The 22045-nt window shown below is 31.9% G+C and overlaps 2 protein-coding genes across 8 annotated transcripts in view; one reads left to right on the top strand and one right to left on the bottom strand.

Moving 5' to 3' along the window:
* LOC148596644 (uncharacterized) overlaps positions 1–2934 on the bottom strand; it is a 42622-nt gene extending 39688 nt beyond the window's left edge. Inside the window, exon 1 of the mRNA XM_088562871.1 lies at positions 2604–2934. The gene's annotated coding sequence lies outside the window, so the exon portion shown is untranslated. The remainder of the gene's footprint in view (positions 1–2603) is intronic.
* On the top strand, positions 1049–21559 carry LOC148596643 (cysteine dioxygenase type 1-like). 7 transcript variants are annotated; one of them, XM_088562878.1, is made up of 7 exons: positions 1058–1118; positions 10945–11010; positions 11288–11367; positions 13248–13700; positions 15537–15772; positions 17012–17181; positions 17800–21559. In XM_088562878.1, exons 4-7 carry the CDS (start codon positions 13432–13434, stop codon positions 17821–17823), a joined length of 699 nt encoding a protein of 232 aa, XP_088419004.1. In that variant the 5' UTR covers positions 1058–1118; positions 10945–11010; positions 11288–11367; positions 13248–13431; the 3' UTR covers positions 17824–21559. The 7 variants fall into 7 exon arrangements, with proteins under 7 accessions (XP_088419006.1, XP_088419004.1, XP_088419000.1 ...); XM_088562874.1 differs by lacking the exon at positions 1058–1118 and adding an exon at positions 5464–5570; XM_088562875.1 differs by lacking the exon at positions 1058–1118 and adding an exon at positions 5464–5570 and having other exon boundaries at positions 11288–11445.
* The last annotated feature ends 486 nt before the right edge of the window (positions 21560–22045 follow it).

The following is a 22045-nucleotide window of genomic DNA, read 5'->3' as shown; positions in this document are numbered from 1 at the left end:
CTTAACAAAATGCATATTTTGAAGGATTTTTGTAGTGTTTTCCTCTCATGGCAAAGTTAACAAGATCTTCGAGTAGTTTAAAGCTATTTCAAGAAACTTTCCATTTTGCCATGGCTTCAGCTTAAGGCTAAAAACCACTAACTCCACTTCCCATAGGCTTCTATGCTAATTTCACAATATTCAATGCCTTCTCTGGACTTTACCTTAACTTTAACCTGCAGAGGACTATATATCAGCATGATTCTACATATGTCAGCTCACAATCCTCAGAATGGCATGTGGGGTTAGCAGACTTGCAGTGCAGTACTGGTCACCGGAAGTGAAGGGTCTATAAATAGCATGGGAAATCCCAGTGTTTTCACAAGATAGCGGTATATTTAAAAATCATTATGGAGATTTGGCTTCACATCACAAGAAGCAAAATGCACCTATAAAATGTACAGAAATGTTTTTCCTTTCAGAAACTGTTTAAATTTTTTAAATAAGATGAGAACTTTTTTCACAGCACTATGAGGAACAGGGGTAATTTCTGCGTAGGACTATTTTTGCGTACGTTCCAAATGCTCATTGGTTGAATTGGTGGTCTGTAACCTTTAACAAAGGTACTATGGAGATCTTCACAATCCGTAGAGCATAATTTGCAGTCAAAATTCATAGAAAATACGGAAAATCTGTATAAGTAAACACGTCTGCAATTAACTAAGCTCACTTGACAAATAAACCCCATAAAAATTATCTACTTAGGAATGTAAAATGAACATTATTCTTCACTTATATGAAATGTAGGGAATTATACATGTACCTAAAGCTTAATTGACGAAATTCAAAAATGACAAAAATGTGAGTAGAATATGATGTATGCTCTTTGCATGTCTCAGTAACATTGATAATTAACAAGAATACTTTAACCTAAAGTTAATTAGGTGACTGAAAACGTGACTGCTTAACTTGCATTAGATGAATATACGTTTTTTTGTTAATTCCAAGGTAACAGCTATTTATATAAAAAAAATGTCTGTCTTATGTGTCAAGGTTAATTTATTTATTCTGATGCAGAATAGAGAACTATAATTCGTACAAACCATACTCAATGGAAGGGAAAGCTGTCTATTTAAATTGTAAGTTTATGAGGTATCATATTATCATTAAGTCGTGTATGTTAATATTTTTTCTTAGATTATTACTCTATAACATGAACGGCACATTTGTATTTTTAGTACTTGTAATAATTATACAGGGATATGAATGGATTTGTTTTAACAAAATATTAATAAATCTTAAAACAAAACATGAGTTAATCATTAATTTACAGGACCTAAGGCCAAAATAAAAATATTTGTTTCCTTTACTACATAAAAAAAAATTTGTCCTTTACTTTACTTTTTTTTTAGATTGAGTCTACCGTGTATAAGAGAAACATTCTGACTTCTCATAAACATATACTACAGGCCCAGAATATCATCTGGTATAATTTGTGTCATCAAGAGTAATCAAGGGAACCACGATTCTAGTGAAAATCAAAAGAATGTAATCCAGAGACAAAGACCAGACATGGAAAACAGACATATACAACAAAGAACATATAGTAACTAAAATAATACATACAAAGTAACAAAAGTAAATGAACAACTCGGACTCTACTAAAAACTGGGAGCATGGACCAGGTTCTAATAGATGGAAAAATTACACCTAAAGCCAGGAGTTGTGCTGGCTCCCGGCTCTTAAAGAAAACACTGCTCTATCAGACAAATTCAATAGTTGTAGAGGGAAGGACTGTCAACCTCTAAGTTATCCTTAAAGAATAATGGTGGGACTGTCCACCTTCCAAGACAATTTATTGTAGGGAAAGCTAAAACTATCACCCTCTCAGACATGTCAATGTGAAGGGAATAGGACTGTCAACCTCTCAGACATGTAGATGGAGCAAAAGCTAGGACTATCACCATTTTACACATATAGAAGGAGGAAGGGCAGGACAGTCATCTTTCCTTTTTTTAATCAATAATGGTTTATGTGAAATAACATAAGACATTTACATAGAGCTAAAATTAATGCCAACACTGTAGATTTCATTTTTAGGCTCTTATTTCATATTCATCAGGATTTTCAAGAAAAAAATAAGTTTTGTCTATACATGCTTAGTTTGTGCAAAAAGGATTAAAAAAAAAGAATCCTTACTACAGACTAGGGAATGCTTTACTTTATGTTCATCCTGTAGACCCCTCTCATTACCATTCCATGAGTCCCAAGATCGTGACTATGGGTCCCATTTTCTAACAATCCCCATTCCTGTAAAATTGTTTCTATGTGTGATTCACCAGACATGGTGTCTCCAAAGTCTCACAATGACTAATTCTAAATTTACAGAAGGCATGTTCTTCTGAATAGTGTCAATTTTTACATCATCTTTTAAAAATGTAAAATTAAGGTAATTATTGTGATCATTATAAGAAATAATATGTAAAATTCCCATCACTTCAAATGACAAATTCATAATATTAGGATCTAGTGTATGCTGATAATTGGTCAGTTCTTACTTGATGCAGATAACACAAACCGATTCAAGTCCCAACATTTCTATATAATCAACCCAAATTTCTTACCATGTCAAATGACTACATCTTCTTTTTAATTTATAAATCGCATCGTAATTCTGTTTATCAACATGTTGAATAAATATTCCAACCGATGTCAGACATATTGGTTTTAATTATCATAATATGGTGCCAGGATGCTGGTAGTCTGGTGCTGCTGATCGGAAATCGATCTGTTGATTGATAAACATTCACAGCTGTGTGTCATCGATCAAATCGATTACAACAATATTTTATATTATAATCAGGTCGTTTTTCTGAATGTTATTAACTATTAAGCATTGATAAATGTGTATTCGCGTGAGGTACATGGTGTACATGTAAATTGATAATATATAGTAACAGGAAGTCGCTTTTCTAAATTTAGAATCGAAGTCGGAATGGCGCGATTTTACGAGAGAATCTGGGGGTTGGAGAGACATAAGCCTCCTCTAGTATGATGAAAAATATGTATATATTTTGCATTATGAAATCTTACTTTTACACAAGTTTACCCCTATTTTCTAAAATTTTCTAGCATAAGGGGGATGGACCCCTTGAGGCTATAATCGTGAATCACTTCGCTATAAAATTTGACAAATATACCACGGAAAGAGAGTTTATTTATTAATTAGTATTGTAGTCAGTGATTGTTGTATTGACACAATTATCAGGACCTTTTTCGTTTTTTCTTTACGAAAAGATTCCACCCCTTTTCTGAATCTAAATCCGTCAATATTTTTCAGTTTGTAAGTATTCGAACATGAGAGAACCACTCACCCATGCATCCGGTCCGTCCCCACGTGATTTTTGACATAATGCAAATTCCAAGAAAATTGTATTTGATCTCCTCCCAAGTTATATCAACCGTTAACGGAAGAACGTTTTTGCTTACTTATGATAATGATATTACATGAAAAAATACATGAAAAACTAGCCACAGCTCCATTTAATAACTTAACTCAACCCACAGGGGCTTGCTTCCTCTATATCAAATATTGCAGTCCCACTATAGTATATAACGTATAGGTTTATATACAGTACTAGTGGGCTGCATATTTGATAGTTGGACAAGACCCTGTTCGGAACCTAATTGTGGTATCCAGTACGTGGGTCAGACCGGCAACTTCCTTCATAAAAGATTGTTGTTTCTTGAGACCAAAGAAATACAGAACTCTCGAAAACCAACATTTAATAAAATACAATTCATTAAAATGCAACCACATGAAGTTATTCCTAAACAGAATGGACAGTCCCACAAGCAGCATCAAAAGTGTAGGGAAATTTGCGAGCTTTCAAGGATTAAGAAACTCCAAACAGTAAAAAATATCCTCTCGTTCTAAATGGTAATATCACGGGCACAGGAGACATGTCGAAATATCGGGCATGCATGTTATGGAACGTTCGGAACAGACGATCTCACGGCAAACCTATTTTTCGCCGAGCGGAGCGAGACGAAAACGTTTTCGAAGTTAAATTTTTGAAATACTCTTCTAGAGTGGGTGCAGTGTTGATATCTTTTGTTGTAAAATTTGCGAGAAATTAAAGTTTCAATTTAAAACCGCCTAAATCTACACTTGACAACCCATATTTTGCAATTTTTTTTGGAGGGCGCACGCCCGCCACATCCCGCCTAAATCGGCCCCTGACTCTTCGTGACCATCTTGGTATATCTAAGAATAACGGGCGACACAATCTTCTATGTAAGCTTTCTTCTAGTCTAGTTATAAAACTTCGTATACATTGTTAAATGAATGTATAATTCTATTTCGCATTCTATAGTCCTCGATATGAGATAGCTCTTATTATCATTTCTTACTGTTACTATGAATTGTTTCCTACCAACGCTTACCCTTCCAGTGCACCTGGTCCATGCTCCCAGTTTTTAGTTGAGTCAGAGTTGCTAATTTTCTTTTGTTACTTTATATATATTATTTTAGTAACTTTATGTTTTTTCTCGTGATTGTCTGTTTTTCGTGTCTGGTCTTTGTCCATGGATTACATTCTTTTGATTTCTGCTAGAATCTTGGTTCCCTTGATTACTCTTCCTAAAAGTGACAAACCTGAAAATGACATTTTCTCAAACTGCCATCTACATGTATTAACAAATGTATTGATTTACTGGCTAGTATATTCAGAGACTCTGATCATATTGGCCTCGACAGCCGCATTGGCCCTCGGGGAAGCCTCGGGACCAATACGACCGCCCCGACCAATATGACAGACCTAAAATCTATAAGATGGCCAATATGAAATTACATATTTCTTAATATATAATATACAACGCTGCCACATAAACGTATTGAAGAAAACTGTCAAACTGAATTAAATGATTCTTTTGGTTCTCAATGGACATACTTGGATATTAGCTTTGTTGATAATAGTTGTATTCGATTTACAAGATCATATTTTAAACAGACAGGTTGTTGGTATTCCAATGATGACTAATTGTGCTCCTTTTATAGCCGATTTGTTTCACTAGACAAGTCTACTATGAATCGCAGATCATGGCTAAACTAAGTGTTTTCACCGTTACAAAGCTTTTGATACAAAAATATGATAGCACTTGCAGTTATGAATTAAAAGTGGAATTGTTCACCAATTTTTTTAAACGGAAATATAGTCTAAAAGCACATTTCCTATGGGTTAATCGACTATCCTTAATAAACTTATTTGTAAAGATTCAATTTTCAAATTATTGTCTATCTTTAAACCTTGTTTTCACAAATAGAGATATTCGACCCCTACTTGCATCCCTGCGAAAAAACCAAGGATTTAGATAACTCCTTGTAAAAACTAATTTATTTTTTTAGTATTGCTCTGCATTGAATCTAGAAAAGTAACGAGTACATTTTAGGGCGACTAAGCGTACTTCTAGAAAATAGACTATAGATTATACACAACGTATTTTGTTGACATTGACATTCAAGCAACGTGAGGGGAAGTTTGAAAGTTGTTTATTCTATAAGTTATTTGTGTATGTAGACGAAGAAACGTGTGAGTTCTTTATCATTCATGATTTCATTTTTATTTGTTTTGTTGGCACTTTCACAAGCCATTGCATGGCAGGGGACAAGAATATTCTTGAAGGAAAGGGGAGGCGTGTGTATAAATCAAGTGCTTTTTTGCTTACATTGTTTCATTGTTTATGTTTTTTTTTCTGATGCAATTTTCAATTAATTATTCTATTTCACACTGGGAGCAATCATGTGCAGGTAGTGCATGGTGGGATCCAGTCACTTGGAAATGGAGGGGGTTCCTTAAAAAAAGGTGGGTGCTAGCCTAGGATATTACAGTACCATTTTTGTGGTCAATTTTACACATGAAAATGACAAATTTTCTAAGAAAAAAAGGAGGAGTGCCAACCACCTGCACCCCCTGGATCTGCCACTGTAGTGCAACTCTCCACATTTAAAATATTTTGAAGCATTGCATTTTTGAAGGATATGAAGAAAAACATACTGGTCTGCAAATTAAATAAAAGCAAACCTCTACCTGAAAAAGAATGGTACAAGTACTACAAGTATTCCCACTAACTCAAAAATGACATTTCCCATACTTTTTAATTCTTATACATGTAATGGGTTAAAAAACACCATATTATGTGGTGGCCACATCCCACATGTACATGTATATGTAATTAGGAAACTTTGCGCTGATTGCATGGGTTGTTTCAGCAGTCATTTACATGTGTTGTTTCCTTAAGCACCAGATTGTACCAGTTTTTTGTTATCCTATCAAGTCTCTACTAAAGTACATGTATGTCACTCAGGGGTTTCATTATTTTTTTTACAATGCAGGTACCTTTGGTTTTGAAGGAGGTACTTTTCATAATTTTGTTTAACAAAAATGTATGAAATTTTAAAATTCTGGAGGTACCTTTCAGTAGTTTCGAAGGGTGAAAGTACCTGGTTCTGCCTCCTAATGAAAGGCCTGGTCACTAGTCTCCAAAATATTAGCTATAGATCTGTAGACATATACATGTACATTTGTATATTTGTACTGTGTACATGTACATGTATAATTTTCATGGGAAATCTGCCTTGATTCCCATTTTGTCAACAAGACTTCACTCTTCTGTATTATATACAGGGGTCATAAAATTTTTGCAGTCCATACAATGTATGGTGCTGGTGTCATCCATAGCAGTTGCTTTTTATGCGAGAAATTTATAGTAGATCTTGACAAAAAATTTATAACAAGGTTCCATACTATAAAAGCAGGATTGGTACATGTTGAAGGGAATGGTCCCAATGGGCATACACATATATGTAACAATTCAGGATCCAAGAGAGGCCAAATAAGCATGTTATAAACTATGTTATTTAAGAATAAGTGTATCAAGCTCTATGACTACGTGTACATTGGATGAAAGTTTATTACAATATTTCATAACCTCAAAGGTCAGAGTGGGATTGATTAGATAGATAGATAGATTATTTTCAAATATCAACATGACATTTACAAATACAGAACGCATACAATTATCACCACATTTACATGATGTAAGTTGAATACATAAGACATGTAAGCAGAGCTTACTATACTATAATATACATTAATCACTAAAAACATTTGTCCTGAAAACAGGTTGTGTTTAAAATCAAATTCTGACCCAAAGTTGATATTTACCCAAGGATATCACATGAAAGCCTGAAGGCTTCTTTCCAATGTGGTCCACAGATAGGAAAAGTAGTAAGGCATGACCTTAATCATTTATGGACTGAAAAGTGGCCATAAACAAACATTTCTTGATTTGTTTACTGTATAATGGCTTCAGTAAAAGTGTACTACAATTTTTACATTGTTTTCACACACTACATGTATATTTGCTTGTACATTTTGTTCTCCAAAGTTTTGACTGTTCTTTCAAATGTTTATTTTTTCCATTTTTTCATTTTGAATCTTTTTTGGAATTTGTATAATGTGTAATTTTTTCCAACTAAAAACTTCTTTTTCACAATGACATGTTAAAAATCAAATCAAGGAAAAAAATATTTGTGTGCATTCATCTAAATGGAGTAAATTGTGTTTGTGTTTGGTTTTAATCAAAAAGGAAATAAATGTACATGTATTTTATTAAAAACAGAGATAAAATTATTTCATATCAATGCTTTTCATTTATTTCTTATATATATGCATGTATATATATGTAACTCAATAATTTTAAAATTTTAAACTTTTAGAATTGTCATGTATACAATCAAAGTATTTGAAATGGGGATTCTCCACTGTGTTGAGTGGAGACTCCTGTCACAAAGAGTGGAGAAATCAAATTTAGTATTGGCCATAGGCTATACATGGCTATTTTCCATCTTTTCATTGAGATCAGGCATGTAATATTCAGCCAAGAAAATTTAAATGGGAATTTTGAGTGGCAAAATTAATTCAACATAGAAAGCAGAAAGTGAATGGCATCTGATTAATCGGGTTAATGATTAACTACATGTACTATGTACAATGTATGCATACTTAATTTTTTGGATCAAGTTTTTCTCTGTTTTACACAGTTAATATTTTATCAATATTTTTGTTGATATTCTAATATAGATAGGTATATCACCCTTGTAATATTTATTGATTATGGTAACATATGGAGAAAAGTATAATTACAATTCCTTGCCATTTATAACTCAGTCCATTGGTCAAGTACCAATACCAGGTCTTTTATACAATGTATTATCAAACTCTGACAAGGACACTGTATTTCAAGGTGAAAGAGTGACAAATGGTCGTCTCAGAGTAAAAATATTGTGTCTGAGTGGGGTGGCATGCCATACCTGTAGGCTTTTGCCTCTGTGAGCTCAGCGTGTCAGTCTAAAACAAAGTAGGGCCTGTTTGACTGGTCAATCATTCTGGTCCTGAAATTCATGAAATATCTGCCATAGGATGTTAAAACATAATAAATTATAATATATCAATGTTGGTTCTTCAATATTTCACAACTTCAGCCCATTGGTCAAACACTAATAAAAGGTCTTTTACTTTATCAATGCACCCCGATACTTATGAATATTCATTGCCAGCTGCTTAATCTGGTTCATAAACTGGTTCCCTGTCAATATCATAAGTGACCCAAAAATCGCCACAACGTACCTTTTTAAAAACATATCATACACATATCTATGCATGTTTTTTGCTTGTATTAGAACGGGAAGTTTAAAAGATAAAATGATCGGTTAGCATTGAATTTATGTAATATTACCCAGTTTCGGATTCAAACCCAGGCGTTAGTTACAATTGATTAAATAAAGGTCATATATATCATCAGTGCATCTATCTATATATAGCCATTCGGAACATAATGGTTACAAAAGAGTACACAATAATATTAAATGAACCAAAATTTTTGCTGAATTCCTCTGATTTTATAGCATATCACATTTGTACCATTTCGTATGTTTAAAGTATGCCAAAATCAGTGACAGTGAATATTTGACGATTAGCGACTTTGAAGACTTCAGTCTTTGATTTATCATGTACTTTCAAGCCTGATAACTTTTTTTATTTATAATGTTTGTAGATTACCAGTGCAAAATAATTACCGGGTACATGATATTATACAGAAGATGTATAATCAATAAATTCAAAATCCTGTTAGAAAAATATGACAGTAGTTTATTATATAAATGGATTAATGTCAATTTTAGCATTTGATTGTTAATCCCTCTATACTACAGAATTCTAAGATGCACATGCATCTTATTCAACATCAAGTTTGACTTATGACACTTTAAAATAATTTTTGATTAACATGTGCATATGCATGTATATTTATTGCCTCCAATAGTGGATCAGTAAAGAAACATATACCTTTTTCACTTTTTGGCCTGACTTTGAATTTCAAGTTTTATGCTATATTGTGTCCACACTTCAGGGATGATTTTTTTTCATTTTTTAGCGGAATTCTGCTATTTCAAATCAGGATTTTAACATTTTGATTTTTTTTACTGTATATTTACTTTTGATTGTGCCAATTTCCACTTGTTTGTAGAATATCATCCCTGACATTTGCCCCATATGTCAGGGTTCGATCACTGCAGTCGTATCATGCTTCAATTCACAAAGATTTTTATTCACCGTGTGAAGTGATAGCGTAAATTTTGGTCACAAAAATCTTGGCACCTAATGGATGAATTGTGTGAAACAAAAATTAATACTGTGTGTGGCTTAATATAGATGGGGCATATGTTGTAAGAAATTTTAGGTGATGTCCAAAGTCAACTTCCAGTTTGAGTGGGGGACAATGAGTGCAACTTCATATTTTAATGGCTTAAGTTTCCTTACTATATTTGAAGATATCATTTATTTTATCAGGCACAAACTAGATGTAAACAGTGTATTAGTTGATAATGAAAAATTTTGAAGTCTGGTGACATACATGTAGATTTACTATTCCTTCTATCATGACTATCGTGACAACTTAAGTAGCACTCCAGCTAAGAATCATGCAAAATATAGTAAATGGTTGGAAAGCCTACATATTTTCATTTTTGATATTTTGTTTAAAATGCTTAAGTTAGCAGAAAATAATGCACGAATTTCAAAGGACCCTTGTTCATAAGAGATATGAATTATATAGCATATACTGTTGAATTCAAAGTAAAGGGAGACAACTCTGTAAATGACACTAAAATTTTTTATTGATTTTCAATGTGAGTTATCGCCTAAGACCTGGAATGAATAAGTATACATTTCATCATTAAACCTATATCATAAATTACAGAATTTGCATGATTCTTAGTACTACTTAAAGACATCTACTGATAAAAATTATTGCTGACAAATTTCGATAAGAGAGAACATAATGAATGTTATTTTTTGGAAATAGAGCAAAAATAAGGCTGGCTACCATGGTAAAATTCACAAAATCCTCCATTTGATTTTTTTTTTCAAAATGACATGTCCAGTCAGGGCTCATCAATTTAAAGTGAAAATTTTCTATTTGTACCTTTTTGAAAACTTCCAAATTCACCTTTTCTCTTACTTCTCATTTTTTCCTGTTATGAAATGTGTCAATTTAGGGACTTACACTGTAATATACTGTATGATGAAATATGATTGTCTTAAAAATTTCACAGTGTATATTTCAATATTTTTTCCCTTATCTTTCCATCATTTAAGGAGGTAAACCTAAGGTTAGGGACACAACTCTTACAAATTGGAATGATTGTATTCAGCAGTTTACATCAATCTCATGTAAGCATCAAATTTACTTGGATTGATTTCATTCTGTTTCATATGAAAGCTTGAAAGACTTTGGTGAAATATGACACAAGCATATCACTGATTTCAAGAGTTATGTCCCTTACCCTAGGTCTACCTCCTTAAGACACTGCGAGACCTCCCTAATAATCTCCTTTACTTGTAGTTAGGACAGTGCAACCATTAGTTTGTAGCATGTATTTATAGGAGGATCCAGGATTTCAGATTTGAGGTATCATGTTGAATAGAATTTAAGTCAGAGTGACACAAGAAAAAAATTTGGGGTTAAATTTATGAAAAATCAAGATTTCATGCCAATTTTTTATTTACGGGGTATAAAGGGTCATTCCCATGAATCTATGTCTAGTATTTATTCATTGGCTCAATAGTTGTGGTTTTCATAACATTTAAAACTAGAAATTCATCATATAAAGTTACAATTATTGATATGCAATATATTGGTTTATTTATTTTTACATGGTACTGAAATTTTATACATGTACATGCAGGCAAGAGTAAATACAAATATGATGTTCATGTGTTGACAACACCAGTCAGTCATCATGTACATGGTCTTTGGGGAAAAAAGGTGAATATATATGTACATTTAAATTGCTGTGTCTTCAGTTGTCTACTGGTTAGTAGCAGTTTAAACCCCATGCTGCAGGTAGGTGACACTTAAAATCACCAGTGCATATTTTTACATTGTTAATAGGCCAAGAAAAATTGCGTTTTTTTAAGGTTACATTGGTGAAAAAATTGGGTAGGTTCATTGGAAGCTAAATTAATTTTTTTTTTTCAAATTTTTTCTGAAGACACTTCACTTATGGGAGAATCTCTTTCCTTTCATGACTGAAAAATGATAGTTTTGCAGCATTTCATAAAAAGAGTTACACATATGCAAATAAAATGTGCTAGGGTAGGCAAAGTAAATAGTTAGGGTAACCTTAAACAGAAGTTTTTCTCTTTGGCTTTATGAGAGTGTAATTCCTTATTTTGACACTCAAATTTCGCAGTGATTGTATGATGTTTTGAAATATAACTAAAAAAGTAATCTGAAATTAAATTACATGTACTGTACAGGTGAAAAAGTGACATTAATGTCCTGTGGTATGTGTTTATATTAGGTTTCCAGTTGGGGTGAGATGGTAAAACATATTTTTCAAATTTTAGGGGAGCACAAATTGCAGCCTTTATTGATGGTGTATTGATCAAACTTCATGAAAATTGAGATGCCCAGATCAATTTGGAGTAATTGGTTCTTGAATTCTATCTACACATGTTTAAACTTCATTTTTACTGTAGATACATGTACATGTCTATGCATTTCTGACTGTTCTGCATGCTAGTGCTTTAGTTTTTTGTGTTATGTCTTGTTTTTCTTATGTTTACTTTTAAGTGTAAATTATTTTATTTGGTTTACTACATTGTTTTGTTTCTTGATTTCACGTATTCAGTGCTCACCTTTAACATCTAGCCCGAAGCCGAGGATGTGTACTTTTCTTGTTTCAGGCGAGTTAAATCCTATACAGTCCTATATTATTTGGGCTAGTCATTGAGAATTTTGAATTCTAAAGTCCACAAACTTGTGTATCTCTCCTAATCCATGAAAATTGGTATTCACTTATTAAAGTACTTTCACAGTATAATTATAAATTGTGACTTTATTTTTGTTTTAAATTGTGATTTTATTTTTGTTTTTTGGTGTTTTTGAATTTAGATATACATGTAAGACTGTTTTCAATTGTTGGTTAGATTATGGGATATAAACGACATTGACCGACCCAATGTCGGTTAATATTACAGCATAAACTATTTCTGATAATCTAACCAGCAATTGTAAACAATCCTTAAACATTTAAGTACCATTCTGTGTAATAATCAGGCAATGGGTGGCACATCATAGTTCTAAATTTAGTCAAATATATTCAATACAAGTGGAAAACAAGTGAAAAGCTATTTAATTTTGTTCTGAAGCATCTGTGACATAGACATTTTTTTATTGCTTAAGAGAAAGTGTGAGAAAATTTTCCTGCCATTTTTCCATAGCGCATTTTAACTTAATTTGACCTAACAATATCTTGAAAGGGTAAACTTTACAAACGCTTTGATGGTTATTTCTGGAGGTTATCAGGTTTGAATATTTCGATAATGCAATGAAATTTCTGTTTTCTTTTCCTTCATGTGCCACACCATATACACATTTTGCCTGATTCTTAGATGGAGAAGTACTTAAATTCAATAAATTTTAGATAAGACCTCCTTCAACAGTATTTATGCTTACTGGACCAGTTGAACATAAAAAAAACAAAAAAACTTGTACTTCAGAATAAATTAACCAAATATCATTTTTAGGAAAATTTTTATTGCAAATCAAGTGATAATGTTCCACATGAATTGTACATTTGTGTAACATATTAGAAGAATTGACTAGGGGATGATTTCAACCGTATCTGTTCATTTTTACAGGTGGCTGACATTGGAAATTCCAACACTGTAAACCGTATCAACTGGTGAATCCAGATAAGTTTCATAGGTTCACAACTTCACCATACTGAAAAGGGAAAATAATATAGCAATCTGAAGACTACATTGTATAGGATCATTGACTTGAATTGTGTTCAAATAATTAACAAACAATTTAATATTAGAAATGGAAGTTGGTAGATGTGGATGCTCTGTGGGGAATGAACAATTACAAGAAAAGGTGTCTTTAACTAAATTATATGACAAGGATCAGATGGATTCTTATGAAGACATTGACAAAATTAATCCTCCACAAACATTGGAAGAGTTGATCAAGGAGCTTCATAAAGTGTTCGCCTCTGATAAAGTTAACATAGAATATGTTAAAGCATTGATGACAATGTATAAAAGTAACCCTAAAGAATGGAAGAAGTTTGCTAAGTTTGATCCTCACAGGTAGGTATATATATATGTTCAAGATGGTTTTCAGGCTAGGATGAATAGTGGTTTCAGACCCTGGGAAAGAAGGGGTTTCAGACTTTGGTAGAGAAATTCTTTCAGACTGTGGTAATTAAAGGAATTGTTTCTTACTATGGTAATTAATGGGTTTCAATGGTAAAGAAATGGTTTAGACTATAAAAACATAAGGTTTTTAGATAATTGGAAAGAAATGGTTTCAGATTGTAGTAAATAAATGGTTTTAGACTATAAAAAGGAAAGGATTTCAGGCTACATGTATGCTAGTGAAATTGTTTCTGACTGTGGTTAAACAAGGTTTAAAATTTTAGTAAAGAGTGGTTTAAGATAAGGTTGTCAGACCATGGTAAAGAGATGGTCATAGACAATGCTAAAGAAATGGTTTTTCACTATTGTAAGATTTGTCATGAAAAACATGCAGTAGGGTAGTGCTGTTAAAGAAGATATTTAATGGCAGCATGATATGTGCTGTTCTTGCAATATTGGCTTCTAGTTTAATTACATTTATGATAGACTGTGTCATTCTCAGTTCTGAATTTAATGCATGCAGATCAAAGAAACTGTTAAAATTAACCTATAATATTCAAAATTGATGATGATATACACCTGTGTCAAAGCTGGAGATTAAGAAGCATTCAGACAATTGCTTTGTCTTATTTCAATTTTCCCCTGAATATTGTAATAAAACACATCAATTCTTGGAAAAACAAATTGATCTTGAACTTGTGATAAAGACCATTGTAATACAGGAACACATTTTGTGTCATCTTTCATTGGAGGGGATTGTCATGAGATATTGTGGCAGTGATCTTGGATTTAAGGAGGTACAAGAATGTAAACCTAGGGTAAGGGATATAACTCTTGCAAATCATTGGAACATTTGTATTTTGCATTTTACATCAATCTCATGTAAGCAACGAAGTAAGTTGGACTGATTTCATTCTGTTTCAAATGAAAGCTTGAGAAGCTTGGTGAAATTGAATATGTTACAAACACTTCACTGGTTTCAAGAGTTATTTCCTTTACCCTAGGGTTACCTCCTTAAGTTTCAAAAGAAAGTCTGTTGATAAACATAACATGTTGCAAAAATTAAACCTCCACAAATCTTTCACTCTGAGAAAATTTGAGAAGGAGATCTCCTGCTTAGAATTGTAAATGATTATATAACACCTATATATTGTAAATCAGATGATAATGATTGTTAATTATCTTCCAATTTATTCCTCTCTAGGGGTATTTTTTCTTCAATGCATTTAAATGCAATTTGCAGTACCCATTGTAAAATTTCTGTTTATATAATGTATAATCTTATTGGCAATTATTCTATTGACTATTTATTTACGCCTTTTAAATGTTATTTAAACAAAATTATTTATTTATTTAACATAACACACAATGACACTCAGTTTACTGTATAGTACATTTAAATATGTAATAAGTAAGGATTTCAGTAGATTATAAGTTGTTGATATGACCTTGACCCTATTAGTTTTGTGGTTTCTGTCATCCAATCAGCAGCAAGAATTAGACACACCTTCAAAATTTGTGTATAGTCTATTTCAAATAATATCTTTTGGTCCAAGATTGGAATTGACAAGATGACCCATTTTTCAGTAGATTTTAATACACATTCCTATTCTTACAATGAAAACAGATATCTAAGGTGTGGGCAACAATAGAAAAAAAGTAATTAGTTAAACAAATATTAGACCAATTTCTCATCAAGTTATAAAAAACATTCAGATTTTGCAATTTATAGTGGTCAGAGTATAATTGTTCGGTTTGGAATTTTTTTAATATTTCTTTTAATTACAGATACACTAGAAACTTAGTTGATGAGGGTAATGGTAAATTCAACCTAATGGTCCTGTGTTGGAACACTGCTCAGGCCAGTACAATACACGACCATGCTAACTCCCATTGTTTTATGAAGGTGTTAGATGGTCATGTCAAAGAGGAACTGTTTGCTTGGCCAGAGAGAGAGGAATTACGTGAGATGGTTCCAGTGAGGTCATCAAAGTACGAAAAAGATCAAGTGGCCTATATCTGTGGTAAGACCATCGTGTGATAGACTAAACTATAAATAACAATATGCATGTTCTAGATAAGACACAAGGCTAAAGACAGGTCAATAAATTGTCTGTTGTTGTGAATGTACAAATTATTGACAGTTAATATACCTGAGTATTCAAGAATATTTCTTTGTCTCTCGTAAAGTTTTTCAATGTGTTACACATCAATCTGTCATATTTGTTTTAATTAGGTCAACTGTAACCCCTTCCTTGTGTTATAATACATTATGTACATGTATGTGTGGAGAGAATTAAAGATAAGGTACAAATAGGTACATGTAGCTATATCAAAGGTACTACATGTACATGTATTTATATGTACCAAAGTCTTATTAAACTGATAAGTAGAAACTTTTACCAGTACTTTTAATGAGTAGACCACGGGAACCATGATTCTAGCAAAATCAAAAGAATGTAATCTGGGGACAAAGACCAGACATGGAAAACAGACGAACACAACAAAGAACATAAAATAACCAAAATAATACTTGCAAAGTAAAAAAGTAAATGAACAACTCATGACTCCACTAAAAACTGGGAGCATGGACCAGGTGAACTGGTAGGGTAAGTGTCCTCTGCTTTTCTAGAAACAGACCCGCAGAGTTACTAAAAAAAAGTCACGTCTGGGGTAGAAAGGTATCTTTATTACAAGGCTTGGTTATTAAATGCTCTCTTATGACAACATGCTCAGGCAGGGCATTGTGTTGCTGTTATTAAGAGAGGAGACTCATATTTTTAGCCAAAAAATAATACATGTATGTCAGTTTCCTCCTACCTAAACATTTCATGGCAATTATTTTGGTTCAAGCACATGCATGTTCCTTTTTTCCCTTCTGGAAGCAGGAAACAAAATTATTATTTCTTAGAAGTATATAAATGAAGGTAGGTTCATAATTGTCCTTTCAGATCTTGTTATATTTTTGTATACAGTTATATGTCATTGGAAACTAGTAGCCAATCCAGGGGGAGTGCTATGGGTATTGCCACTCTCTTTTGATGGAATTTTCGTTAGTTTTATGCAAATTGAAGAAAAAATGAAGCAAATTATAGCCTGAACCTCCTTTTATAAATTCCATTAAAAAAAAATCTAAATCCACCGTTGGAAACTAACTTATAGAGAGTTTTTTTTGTAGATGCTTCAGATATTTTTTTTAAATCTTAAAGTACAGCAAAGTCTTTGAGAATTAACAGTATATTTTGATATTTTTTTTTCTCTAGATCAGATAGGACTTCATCGTATTGAGAACCCTAGCCATACAGACAATGCTGTGACATTACATCTCTACTCTCCACCATTTGATGAATGTCAATGCTTTGATCAGTTCACAGGACACATGAGAACTGCTAAGGTTACTTTCTGGAGCAAATATGGGAAAAGAACACCTTTTGTAAGTGTGGAAAAAAAATTATGTACATGTAATTTTTTGAACATTAATGAAATTTATATTTATGATTTTTCATGGAACTTTGAATGAAAAAAAAATCAGCATTATTGTTTTTCCACTTCATAATTTTTTTTTCTTCTAAATTCTGGTACATAAATAAGGATAAATGGAAGTGATATTGATCCATTCCAGCCATATTGAGTGATATGCTATGAAAAAAATCTATGTATTTATTAGAGTAAATAATTTATAAGGTGCAGTGATGAATTTTAAGGTACACCTTTTGTAAGTGTGGAAAAAAAATTATGTACATGTAATTTTTTGAACATTAATGAAATTTATATTTATGATTTTTCATGGAACTTTGAATTAAAAAAAAAATCAGCATTATTGTTTTTCCAGTTCATAATTTTTTTTTCTTCTAAATTCTGGTACATAAATAAGGATAAATGGAAGTGATATTGATCCATACCAGCCATATTAAGTGATATGCTATAAACAAAATAATTCATAAGGTGCAGTGATGAATTTTAAGGTACAACTACCCCTTTAACTGAAATTAAGAATATTTTCCCTCAATATTTTTATCAGTGGCCTCATTTATCTTCTACTGTATTTCAGGGAAAAGAGGAAGGAAAAAAGTAGACAAAAGAGAAATAAACTCCATCTCATACTGAACAAAGATTCCATTGTTCTTTTGCTCAAATGTGATGCAGATAAAAATTATCATGAATATTTAAGTACCATTTTGTGTAAGAATCAGGCAATGGGTGGCACATCATAATTCTCAATTTGGTCTTTCTTGCCTCCAATATATTAAATATGTCTAGAAAACAGCTGAAAAGCTATTAAAATGTATCCTGAAATGTCTGAGATGTAGATGGTTTTTTTTACTGCTTATATCAGGAAAAATTTCAGGAAAATTTTCTCGACATTTTTCCATGTTACATTTCACCTCAATTTGATCAATATCTTAAAAAGGCAAATTTTAGAAACACTAGAGGTTATCAGGTATAAAGACACGGTCAATGCAATAAAATCTCTGTTTTTCTTTTCCCCTTCATGTACCACACCTATACACATTTTGCCTGATTCTTAGACGGAGTTTGTTTTATCATAATGGAAATCCTTTTAATCAGAGAAAATAAGATACTTTTGTTGTAGAAACATCATTTTACATGTTAATAGTGTACTATAGATACATGTACATGTAATACATACAGGTACATGTAAAGCTAATATAAATAGGTACACAGGGGTCAAATAAGCACTCTCCTGCTGGGCTTCAGCAAATAAATTTGATGATGGGCAAGTCAAAGTCAAATAGAGCTTGCCCACTGGGCAACATAGTTTTTGATGTTTTTTTCTGTTCAAGATAATTGTGCATGTTATTTTGGTTATTTTTTGTGTCTGTTTTTACCCAGATTACAGTCTTTGTTATGTCTGTTTGTTTTTACCTTTCTGGTCTTTGATTACAGTCTTTTTATTTCCACTTGAATCTTTGTTCCTGTGATTACTCTTTTGATTTTTCTTTTCAAGATATCATGAGGGCAGGTAACCTTCACTGCAAGTTAGTTTGGTTTCGCCAAAATTTGCCCTTTTTGGAAAATTATCTTATTTCTACCCCAAAATACATGTAATTAGCAAATTGTACAGGAACATAAATATTTCATGTTAAAATAGGTTCTTAGTTACTTATAGGTGAAATGCTAAGAAATCTATACAAGTCAATTCAGGTTAAAGATTGGCTTAGAACAGATATTGAGGGAACAGTATTTGTAGTCGATTTTTAGACTAGTTGATATGATAGTTACACATTTTGTTACCAATATAATCATTAGAATAGCTAATATTTAAACATAAATTTAGCCCGACACTGCTTGTCACGCTTGTTTTGAATAGTCTTACCAAGGCATTTATTGTTTTTTTCTGTTGTTTTTTTTTTGTTGGTTTTTTTTATTTTACAAATGTATTTTGCTCTTTTTTGCATTCTTATTTGTATTGAATATACTATACTTGTATGTATTTAAATAAGTTGCAAAAGTATGTGAAGTAATTTAATGTTAATTCAGAAATAGTATTGTACATCTGTTACTGCATTTAAGTAGCACTCCAGATAAGAATCAGGCAAAAGTTGGTTCATGGTTGGAAATACTACATATTTTCATTTTTGATATTTTGTTTGAAGTGCCATAGTAAACAGAAAGTAACATGTGGCTTTTCATATAACCCGTGTTCTTAGGAGTTAAATTTTATGTAGAATGTACTGTGGAATCCAAAATTAAGGAAGATAACTCTGTCAATGGCTGTAAAAAAACAATAGAAACTATTGGATTTTCAATGGGGATTATCCTATAAGAGCAGGAGATTGGAATGAATAATTGTACTTTCCATGATATACATGTAGACCTACAAAGCAACTTATAAAATATAATAACAGATATAAAAATGTGTAGCCTTTTTTGGAGGGTATCACATATTACAGAATTTGCATGATTCTTACAAAGACTGCTACTTAATTTATTAATGATTTCAAGAAAAATACATTTCAGTAGGGATGTAGAAAATGTAATTATGCCATATACCAATATTAAAAATTGTGATTTAATCATTTTTAAAAACAACAATAATTTCTGAATTAACAGAATATGTATAGCCATTAGTCAGGATAAGTATAAACGGAAAAATGTTCAGGACATACTAAACATCTGACACGAATTTTTCTTATATTTACATTATTATTTTCTCTCTCTATAAATATCTCTGATTTGAACAGAATTTATTGGTCTCCGCTCTTATTAAGATTTTCGTTTTTATGTCAAGAGGATGCTCTTAATATCTTGGATTGAAATGGTGTCTAGTCTAATCTAATAGGATAATTAATTGGAAAGAGTGAAAAACCAAAATTTGACAACTTCTGGGCCCGAGTCAAATCGTAATGCTGTTTTGGCATGAGTGAATTTATTTTTGTGAAATGAAACGGATGCCAAAATATTAAGAAGCACTCCACATAAAAATCATGCAAAATGTGATTCATGGTTGGAAAGACTACATATTTTCATTTTTTATATTTTGTTTAAAGTGCCATAGTAAACAGAAAGTAACATGTGGTTTTTCATTTAACGTGTGTTCTTAGGGGTTAAATTTTATTGTGGAATCCAAAATAAAGGAAGATAACTCTGAATTTATTCTTGTTATTCAATTGATTATCCTATTTTCTTCTTTATTTGTTGTTATTTTTAACATAAAATTCTAATTTTGTGAATGGTGGATTGAAATAACATTCAGATGTTTTGTGACGTTTTGGTGGAGGAAAGTCTGAGAGTGATATTACTAAATTTATTTCACAATGTGAATTACTGAAATAATTTATACAGGGAACATTCCGTAAATCTACACAATAAATTGTTTTAGTATATGACAGTAAATTTCTGCAGAACAAACTTTGTGGATTAGGTTGACTTATAAACACTTACATGTAGTTCCTGTGTAATTATTTTGTGTTTTATTCTTATTGAATTACTCCTGGTGAATTGTTAACTTTTATAGTCTTTAAATTGGGCATTCGAAACCTGTTTAAATAGAATGGTGTCTGTAAGTAATGGATCTATAGTTTTGTTTACTATCTTTGTGTGCTCCTCGGAAACTCTTTGTCCAACTATTTTAATTAGAGTAGATTTTTGTTGCTGTCCGACAAATTTGTTTGAAATCCAATTGCCTAGCAAACTTTTTGCAGGTTATCCAAAATAAGATATTATATATTTACTACCTGAACATATCTTCATTTTTACTTTGGTTACCAAACAGTGAAAAATGATTAACATACTTAACAGACAATCAACTTTTGAAACTTTACTTCTTATGTTTTTATATTACTGAAGAGTCAAGTGTAAAAATTTTTAAATCCTTGTAATTGCCAGTCATTGTGTTTTACCACTACATTTTTATTATATCTGCATGTCAAAGTATACTTTTAAACATGGAACATCTTTTAACTTAGTTTGGTTTTTTTTTTGTTGAAGTGCATTCATTGATAATGTTCAGGGGATAGAATTACTCTTGAAATCAGTGATATGTTTGTTTCATATAAGAGTTGTGTCCCTTATAGGTCTACCTCCTTATATATTCATCTGATGAATTGCCTTAGAAAGTTACCTTGATAATTGACAAGGAGGCATTGACATTTCAATTGTGCGAGGCAGTTCTCTGATGGATTTTCATTTAAATAAGGGATGGTCAACTCTTATCTACTGAAAATCATCGTTGTATTGGCTGTAATTGACTGATCATGACATACATGTAAATATTTTGTGTTTGGCAGTTGGTGCTTTGTGTTTCTTACTCTTTGTATTGTTGATTTACTAATAAAGGTTTATCTTTGTTCTTGTTGTCTATTATCAGCAAAACAGTACCAGAGTGTCAAAAAATAGAGACTAAAAGAGACAGCAAAATCTAAGTTCATGACCTTAATTTGAAAACAAGAGCTCTCTCATGACTACACTTGTAAACCTTTTGAATGCTGAAAGATGAAGATCTCTCTCCTTTCACCTTCCCAAAGAGGGAGATATTAGCGTGACAACCTTATTTGCAGAAAAAAAAGAAAATTTTGCTCAATTTTTACAAGCCACACTTAAGCTAGTGCCTGTTCAAATTGTTTGAGCGTTTAAGGAGGTAGACCTAGGGTAAGGGACATAACTCTTAAAAATCATTGGAACGTTTGTATTCAGCATTTTACATCAATCTTATGTAAGCATCTAATTAACTTGGATTCATTTATTCTGCTTCAAACGAAAGTTTGAGAGGTTTTGGTGAAATTGAGTATGATACAAACATGTCACTGATTTCATGAGCTATGTCCCTTACCCTA

The sequence above is a fragment of the Perna viridis genome, chromosome 15, assembly GCF_037379345.1.
Source record: "Perna viridis isolate PV_CMFRI_1.1 ecotype Kerala chromosome 15, ASM3737934v1, whole genome shotgun sequence".
Lineage (NCBI taxonomy): Eukaryota > Metazoa > Mollusca > Bivalvia > Mytilida > Mytilidae > Perna > Perna viridis.
This window is presented reverse-complemented; position numbering and strand designations above follow the sequence as displayed.

Bases quoted from the DNA above. Each gene is read 5' to 3' on its own strand.
- LOC148596643 (XM_088562880.1), top strand. From the start codon at position 13,432: ATGGAAGTTGGTAGATGTGGATGCTCTGTGGGGAATGAACAATTACAA. The intron at 13,701-15,536 runs GTAGGTATATAT...TTTTAATTACAG, and splicing joins GCTAAGTTTGATCCTCACAG to ATACACTAGAAACTTAGTTG. The intron at 15,773-17,011 runs GTAAGACCATCG...TTTTTTCTCTAG, and splicing joins TCAAGTGGCCTATATCTGTG to ATCAGATAGGACTTCATCGT.